The 8,989-nt window shown below is 48.3% G+C and overlaps 1 protein-coding gene across 1 annotated transcript; it reads left to right on the forward strand.

The window, feature by feature from the left end:
• The first annotated feature begins 1,769 nt into the window (after window positions 1-1,769).
• tmem71 (transmembrane protein 71) lies at window positions 1,770-5,902 on the forward strand. Its single transcript, XM_088311749.1, has 10 exons — window positions 1,770-1,826; window positions 2,705-2,838; window positions 2,931-2,976; window positions 3,479-3,712; window positions 4,140-4,432; window positions 4,548-4,742; window positions 4,919-4,985; window positions 5,084-5,151; window positions 5,242-5,294; window positions 5,621-5,902. Exons 2-10 carry the CDS (start codon window positions 2,808-2,810, stop codon window positions 5,642-5,644), a joined length of 1,011 nt encoding a protein of 336 aa, XP_088167875.1. The 5' UTR covers window positions 1,770-1,826; window positions 2,705-2,807; the 3' UTR covers window positions 5,645-5,902.
• The last annotated feature ends 3,087 nt before the right edge of the window (window positions 5,903-8,989 follow it).

The following is an 8,989-nucleotide window of genomic DNA, read 5'->3' on the forward strand; positions in this document are numbered from 1 at the left end:
TTCTCGCATATATTTTGTTGGTGTGTGTGTGTGTGTGTGTATTTGAGCCATACTGGCCCTCAGTGAAGCTGCTATTATCGCCTGCTGCTTTTCCTGTTCGCTCAAATGTGGCCACAAAGAGACTTGGAGGGTTTTTAAGTCCATTTTTATAGTTGTTTTTTTTTTTTTTTTTTTTCAGCAGACAGTGTAAGTGGACCATCAAAGAGGCCCCATGCAGCCCATGTGTTTGTCGGCTCATGTTGGCGCTCAATGAGGAGTGGGTCGGTGCCATGGAGCCTCCTTTGGACAAATTTCCCCTCTTTGTCTCAAGGATGATAAAGGATCACATGAGGTGAGTGGGGATTTTACAATAGCGCACTGGAGGAAAATGTGGCCAATGATTGTTTTATTTTTATACTCCAAATCAGATGTAAGCTACTTTAATTGGCATGGGCTGGCTTGTTCGAGTGGTAATAACTGATATCTAGCACACTCTGCTGTTTAACAGGGAAACTGCATAAGAATTCTGGAATGTTTTGGCTGACATATGACAACACATTGACCGCAAAAGTCTCCTTTTTTTTTTTTTTTTTTTTTTTTTGCATACCCCACTTTAGAGCCAACATCTCAATCAATCCATATTTTATCAGTGGCCGACTTTACTGCTCTCAGTTTACGCCTTTTTAACAATGCTTGTTGTTTTCAAATGGAGGGAGTAAAAGTAAAAAGACGACTAAAAATAAATACTCGAGCAAAGTCAAAATACAATTAAGCACAATAATGTAGTATTTTTACTTGATTACTTCCCACCCCTGCAGTTTTATTCTCTATGAATAGTGGGAAGTATCCTTTGGTGGCTGCTGCACAGCAAAGTCTGGTGGACTATGAGTCGCCTTCGTCCTTCACACTCGGCAGAGAAAGTTACTAACCTACGAGGGAACATGGGAGGAGGGAGGATGGGTGAAGGTGGAGAACTACTTAATTAGGCCAGATCCCTGTTCTCCACCACCGTTGCCACCATCACTATTCCCTTAGATGCCATCCACTTAATGTTCTGTGAAATCATATTCCACTCCCTAGGGGGTGGGAGGGGTGGCTTTAGGTTGTGGAAAAGAGAAATCAGAACAATAAAATGACCCATTTTAAAGCGAGGCAGCACCAGGGGGAAAATAGACCGTTAGTGACACATGGAGGATGCTGTGGACTGATGGATGGCAAGCATCTGTCTGGCCCATTACCAACAAACAACATCGGGCTCATGAAGTGATGGGAAGAAACTACACCCTCAAAACACTTGGGTTGAAAATAACCCCGTTTTGGTTAAGAAATGGACCGCTTGGGTCAGTTTGACAAACCTTTAATTTTTGGGGGGGGGTGGTAACAAAACTACGCATTTGTTTTGAGTTTTGTTTTCTGCAAAAACATCCCAAAAGTTTTTTTTTTTTTAAAGAAATGGCCATGTATAGTAAGGCGCCTATTTTATTTTTAATAGTATGTCATCAGCTGGTGGTTGTGACAGCAGTGTGCAGCGCTTTGAGGGCCTTAATAGATGGAAAGGTAATATACAAGTAAAAGACCATTTACCAAAGTTAAATGGTGAGTTTTTTGTTAGTTTTTTTTTCTTTGAAACTGCCGACCGGCTACACTTTTATTTTGAAAGTCGGCTTCCGGTGTGCGGGGCGCCTCTTGACCAAGGGGGAGACACCGAAAAGGGACCCTTTCTTGTTTTCTTTTTTCCGTGTTAATTCGAAAAAAGATTTCACAGTCGAGAGGACGCAAAACGAAAAGGGGAGGATTTGTCATTACAATCGAAAAGAGCACTTCCAAAGGCAGGTGATCGTCGACATGTGAGTTATAAAGTCACTTTTTCAGCGCTTAACAACACGTCAAAACAGCAACCACGTCTTCGCGTTGTCGCACAAAACATTCGACAAGACGGGAGAGTACTTTATGTTGAAAGCGATATTAAATTAACGAGAGTTGGCCATGTTCCAATTAATGTTTATTTAATGAACTGTTTTGTTTCATAGAAGTACAAGAGCGCACGCAAACATGACATTGACTTCATCGTGCAAATATGTTCGGTATGCGGCTAAAAATAAGATCCGCGTCCTATCAATATTTTTTCTTGTCTGGAGACAATTTGCATTAAAATGTAACGTTTTATTTTAAGCTCTTTTAATAGAACGTGTGTTGTGTTAAAAAAAAAAGCTGAACGTTATCTTTCCCTTTCTGTCCACTTCCGGTGACGCGTTTGCTTCCAGCATCAGCAGCTCGACGCAAAGCATGCTGGGAAACTCATGATGCGCGTAGGGGAAAGAAAATTCAAAAACAAACAGGAAGTGAAATGAAAATAAAAGCTAAGCTTTATCGTTTTGATGACATGAAAAATATATGTATTTTTGATTCAGTGAGAATAGAATAAACTGGGCAATGTCCATTGTTTGAGTTTTTGTCACGTGGTCATGAGAGGAGTAGGTTGTTCAGCTCTTTCAACATCTTTCAAGATGACAACAAAAGTGGACGTTTGTCAAGCTGAAACCGGAGCGGTCTCCTGTTTCCTGCCCACAAACAACCTCTTGTTCGTCTGCTTGATACAAGTTCGACGTTCGACATGAAGTTGTCTGCGTTCAGGACATGACGTCACTTCCTGTTCGCCTTCCTTTGATTTTGTTGACCGAAAATGCTCACCGGCAAATTTATGCTTGTTTCTCATTTTGGGTAGTGCGACCGGTCGCTCGGACGGCGACAACAGTATGTGAAGACGTTCCAATCGGACGCTCCCATCATCCTTTGGTCTCGTCACCCCGTTGGTGCCAAGAAGTGAGATGTCGCTCTTCTTCTCTGGAGTGCGGACCAGTATGTCAATCCTTTCGCCTCTTCCACGTCGTCATCATCGTCATCATCACTCTCTAGCTGCTAATTTGAGTAAATGCTGGTTTCCTCTTCAGGTTCCCCAATTAAACGACGTCTGAGGTCAAGTGCCGCTCATCAGAGGTAACGACTTGCATGCGATTTTGACTCAATGTGATTCAAGATCATGTGACTCATGTCCACTTCCTGTTTCACTACCAAATGGCCATTGCCCACTAATTGTTTTACTTTTATGTAATTCATGTCCACGTCCTATTTTGCAATCATGTGACATATGTCCTCCCGATTTTTCTTCTATTTCCAACTTTATGTCCATTTCCTGTTTTGCAATCATCTGACTTTTGCACACTTCCTGTTTTGCAATCACCTGACTTCTGTCCACTTCCTGTCTTGCAATCACCTGACTTCTGTCCACTTCCTGTTTTGCAATCACCTGACTTCTGTCCACTTCCTGTTTTGCAATCACCTGACTTCTGTCCACTTCCTGTCTTGCAATCACCTGACTTGTGTCCACTTCCTGTTTCACAATCACCTGACTTCTGCGCACTTCCTGTTTCGCAATCACCTGACTTATATCCATTTTGCTCCCACATGACCATGAACAATATACGCACATCCGTCTCAGCCTGGACGTGTCCCTGCTGTCCCCCGACTCGTCGTACGTGTGTCACTCGTCGTGGCCGTCGGCAGCGTCCCCGTCAGAGGGCGGCGTCCATTCCTGCAGCTGCCGCCGCTCGCCCCGCCTCCTCACCAACGGCTACTACGCCGTGACCGACGACAGCTTCCTGTGGGACGAGGACGGCAATGTGTCTTTGACGCCGTGCACCACCAGCGTGTCTTACAAGGAGAACGTTTTCAGGTGGGAATGGGCTGAATGGGTTGTTTGGTCATTTGTTGGGTTGATCAGTGCATGGACAGATCATTCGGTCGGTGGGTGGGTGACGGTCCGGGTTTTGGGGAGTTGACCGGCCGGTTGTGACTGTGGTCCAAACGATGAGTTGGAAGGGTTACCAAGTCTGTTCGTTGATCGGGAGGTTGGTTGGCGAGCTGATCAGGAGGCTGTTTGGGCGGTTCGATATGTCGGTTGGTTGGTCAGCGGATGGTGGATGGCTCGGTTTCTTTGGCCTCTTGGTGTGTTGTGGGTTTGATTGGTCAGGTGATCAGTTGGTGAGTTGGTCCATCTGTCTGTCAGGTCTGTGGGTGGGATCCATCGGTCATTGGGTGGCTGATCAGTTGCTTGTCATTGTCATGAAAGCACGCTCTCCTGTTGCCTTTGCTGATGTCAGAGTGTTCCGGAGGCGGCGACGTAAAGTGGGCAGCTCCTTGGCTCGCCTGCTGAGTGATGTGAGCGAGAGCTGCCAGACCTGGCTGGACAGCAGGGTCTTTGGGGGCGTCTTTCGGACGGACCGGGACCAGGATCTCGACCAGGACCCAAAGAGAGACCTGGCGAACCAGGATCTCCTCCAGAACCAGGACCAGGACTGGCCCCAGGGGGAAGGATTCACTTCACTGGCAGAGCCGAGCTGGTCCGGTCTGGGCCAATCCCAAGCGGACAACGACACCAGTTTCTTCACTTATGGTGAGTTTTCATCCCAGACCCTCCAAACTGCGAGACAGACGTGCTGCTGTACCGTGTTGTCCATGTTCTATATTTGACATTGAATATTCAGCACATTATCATTTTGTTATGTCAGATGCGAGCGAAGTGGCGCCCCCTCCTGACAAAGAGGCCCCGCCCCCCAAGCAGATAATCCAGGAGGAGATTTGCTCAGAAATCTGTCAATCAACCGCGCGCTTTGGCCAGTCGCTGGGCGGACTCTCGGAAGTCCCGCCTCCTTCTGCCTTTTACGCTAACGCCTGCCGGCAACCCAACGTGTCTCAACGCGCAGGTCGTTTGTTTATTCACGATTATTTGTAGTATCTTTTTTTTTTTTATTGTAAAATGTAATATTACTTATTACATGCTTAATACTATACATAATGAATTTTACTTTTTTCTCTCATTCTTCTTCTTATTGTTGTTACTTTGACTTGTTTTGTTCTGATCGCTTTCCCTTCCCTTCAGGCATACCGCCAATGACTCTCTTCGCTTTGGTCTTCCTTGTCTTCGTCTTCATGATGCTCGGCTCGGGGTAAACGTTTCATACTTTTTTTTTTTTTTTACAATTTGTGACTCGTGAAAACTTACGGCGCTCGCGTCATGTTGTGACCGCATCGTTTTGTTTCTCAGGTGTTTGGTGCGGAGCGTGGCGAGCTGCGTGGCGGCGGCGGCGTGCGCCATCACGGCAACGTGCCTCTGTGAGTGTTACACGATGAACCTGAACGAACGCTCGATGTTTGGTGTGTGTTCTTGACATGCAACCCTACGATTTTGTGGATCCGCTTCAGATGCGAGCAGGTCGACTCGGCTGGGCGGAAGCTGGAGGCGCGCCAAGACCGAGGTGAGTCGCTCGCACGCCCGCACAGGCAACTCGGAGATTTGGTTTCAAAAAACAGAATATAACTTGAGAAAACATGAAAAGTAAGAGGTGGAAAAATAATTTGTAAGAAAGAAAACAAAATATATATGGAACGTAAAAAAGTAAGAAAACAAATAAGGTCATTAAATTTAAAAAAAAAAAAAAAGTATGGATGTAAATATTGGATTATTAGAAGCACTAATTGTCAAAAGTATTTTTTATTTTATATTTTTAACGATTAAAAAGTGGATGTTGATGACAATGTTCGTGGTTGAACCAAAACAATTTTTTTTTTCTTCAACTTTCAGGACATCACTTCACGCAACGAGTGACCTGCCAGATCACAACTCCACTAACGCACGCGCGCACATTTATTTTTTCGGGTTACAGCTCGGTGACGAGTGTCCCCTCAAAACCAATCTGACACTTTAAAAAAAAAAAAATCATTGTTCCTTCCATTCATTGTGCTCTTGGTTGCCATGGCAACCAAGGATGCGATGATCATCGCCAGGGCGACCAAATATTTTCCTTTCGAACAAAATCCTGTGAGGCTTATTGACTGAATGTGCGTGAAAACTTACATAATGTGACATCCTTGTTATGACATTTGGCTCACACGCTCGCCGAAACTTAACAACAAAAAAAACTCATTCAGGCAAAAGAAAAAAAATCACAAATAATTGTGTTTAGTGAGAGTAATAAGGCTTTAATAAGATTTTTTAGTGAGCACTTTTTTTTTTTATGTATGCACAAGACAATTTTTGGGAGTATTTTTGCACTGTGTACTGCATGAGAGGTTTTTGGATGAGATTTTTAGGTGAGTGTTTTTTTTTTTGTTTTTTTTTGGTGAGCGTGAGCTTTTTGGGTGTGCTGCCTGATTTATTTTTTTTTTGATGCAAGTGAGAATTTTTGATGTGTAAATTCTTGACACGGCACTAACTTCTACTTTCACAATCATGTAAAGGATAGGCGGGCCGCAGGGTACAAGCGCAAGCGTTCGATAGAGTGAACGAGGAGGCCGTTGGAAAGATGGAAATAGTTCAAGAAAAGCGCAGACCAAAAGTTATTCTTTTATTTGCGGTCGAACGGGTGTTCCGTGACATACGAGTTGTCCCGTTCAATTGAAGTTGGCCAGCGGATGGGTCGCCGGGCGGAAGAGGCTGAGAAAGGGTCTGGTGAGAAGCCTGCTCATGGTGGAGAGGAAGTTGTTGGAGCCCAGTGGCACGCCGCTGCTGAGCAGATGAATTTGGACCTTGAGATGCCTGAAAACCGCATCGTCAAAGTCCGGGTCCTGGACCAGCGACGGCGTTTGGGAAGAGTCAAACTCCTTGGACAGTTCTCTAGCCACCGCCTGGATCACGGCGTCATAGGTGTCCATGTCGGCGAGGGCGGCGGCCATTTTGGGGCTGATCTCCTCCACCGCCCTCTCAGACAGACGCTTGATGACGGGCAAGATTGCCGTAATCTTGGTACACGATCTGTACCTCCACGACAGGCGCATGACCAGGGTGACGATCAGCGCGCTCACCAGACTGCGCATGTGCGCCTGGTGCAGGCTACTGGTGGGCGACGGCAACACCACCGGCGGGTTGGTGGCCACGCTGGGGCCTGACGGCGGCACGGCCGTGGTGGTACGGGTGGGGAGGGACGCCGCCCCCGCCCCCGAGCTGGACCCGTCCTCCAGGCTGGGGGCCTCCGCCTGGCTGTGACTCAGGTCGGAGATGAAGGTATCGATTTCATTGAGGGCCCCCGACACCTCCACGCGGCTCTTGGCGTTGACGCGCAGCACCTTGAGCCACAGGTGCAGCTGCTGCATGTACTTCTTGATGGTGTCGTCCGTGATGGCGTAGAGGACGTTGCAGTACGCGTGCTGCCGGACCGACATGGAGCCGTCGTCCTGCGTGGCCATCAGGTGCTCGTACACCGTGTCGGTCAGCTGCCGCCGCTCCTCTTCGGTGCAGGTCTCCAGCTCCCAGTCCATGAGGTTGGAGGTCAAGCTGTCGAACTTGCTGCTCAGCTCGTCTTCGGACAGAGGCTGTGACGACGGCCGGGACTTCTGGCTGCTTCTGGTGCCCGTCGCACGGCGGCGGGTGGACTGTCCGGACCGTCCGGTCGGAAGGTTGACCACAAAGGGCGGCTGCGCCTTTCGGAACATGCTTTTGAGGCCCGCCATCATCTTCTCGAAGCGAGAACGTCCGACCGTGTTGAGCGAGCTCCTGACGGCCAGCTCGTCGGTGCAGGTGGAGGATTTGGGGCGCGAGGAGAAAAAGCGCTTGACCTTCGCCAATATGGCGCTCATGTCGATGCAGGGTTTGGCAAACACGCTGCTCGCCGCGCGCTCGGCGCGTTGTTGCAACTGCACCATTGTCTGGATGATGTCCTCGGCGGCGGAGTGGGCGTCTTCGGAGCGTCGCGCCAATTCGTCGTCGGGCTCCTCGCGGCTCTCCTTGGCCCACTTGAGCAAGATGGCGGCCACGGAATGGGTGGCGGCTTCCACATCCACGGGCGTCAGGCCGCTCATCCTGTAGAAGCGTTGCGTCATCTTGCTCAAATAAGACAAACATTTGTGAGCGTGGCACACCATCTCATAGAGCGTGTTGACGCTGGACATGGTCGCGTTGACGTAAAGCAGCGGCTCCGATTGGCCCTCGCTGCCACTGAGGGCCGAACTCAAAACCGAGTTCATCCGGACGTTGGCTTCCTTCTCGATGAGAGCCGTGAAGCGCTTGGCGCCCACAAACTCTACCTCGGGGACGTCGGCGGCCGCGGCAAAGGTGGTCATGATGCTGTCGCCCAGTTGCGGCGTGCACCTCTCGATGGCACTGCTCATCTCGTCGGGGGACGCCCGCCCCTCCAGGTGCTCGACCAGAACCGGCACCACCAAGCGCAGGACCTCGGTGGCCACCGTCTGCACGATCTCGCCGCACATGTCGGCCAGGATCATGTCGATGGCCGGGTCGCGGACGCCCGCCGCCAGCAGCGCCCATTGAGCCGGCGTGATCTTCAGGAAGTGTTTCTCGGTCAGGGACAGAAGAACCTGACTGGAAATGTAACTCGCTTCGCTCTCCATCTTGATCCAAGCAAGAAGCGCTCACCGGCTATGGCCATAAAAACATTGCCACTGATCAAGCGTTAATGGCGTTTCTCACGCACCGTCCCGTGAGGGCGCCTTGAACGACGATGTCACGCTTGATGTAAATGTGACGTCGCTCCTCATTTAGGCCTGATGTCATGTTTAATACAAACTGTCTTTGAATCGAGACACACGAGACGAGTCTCACGCCGTCCAAAACCGGTGACGGTAATCAAGTCCATTTTTCATGTATCTATATATATATTTTTTTTTGTTTTTTTTTATGAATGCCTTTTGCTTTCACTTGTGTTACATATTTTGTCTACTATTCCTTTATTAAGCTTGAGGAACAGTCATAGCGCACCAACACATCTCAAAACGCACCCACGCACCACCTGACTAAAAGTTTGCTTAAGAGAACAACCGGAATTTTCTCACTCTTTGTCACAGATGTCGGCAAACTACCACGAATCGAGAGAAGGTTATGCCCTCACGACAAGTATTGCCTTGCGTCTTGACCGACGGCCGTACAAAAGCATTGCAATTCTCTCGTGAAATGATTTTCAGCGCTGTTGGTATCAATTGTGTATTTATAACTTTTCTG

Source organism: Idiotropiscis lumnitzeri, chromosome 12 (genome assembly GCF_059441095.1).
Source record: "Idiotropiscis lumnitzeri isolate Australia: NSW breed Sydney's pygmy pipehorse chromosome 12, RoL_Ilum_1.0, whole genome shotgun sequence".
In the NCBI taxonomy this organism is placed as follows: Eukaryota; Metazoa; Chordata; class Actinopteri; order Syngnathiformes; family Syngnathidae; genus Idiotropiscis; species Idiotropiscis lumnitzeri.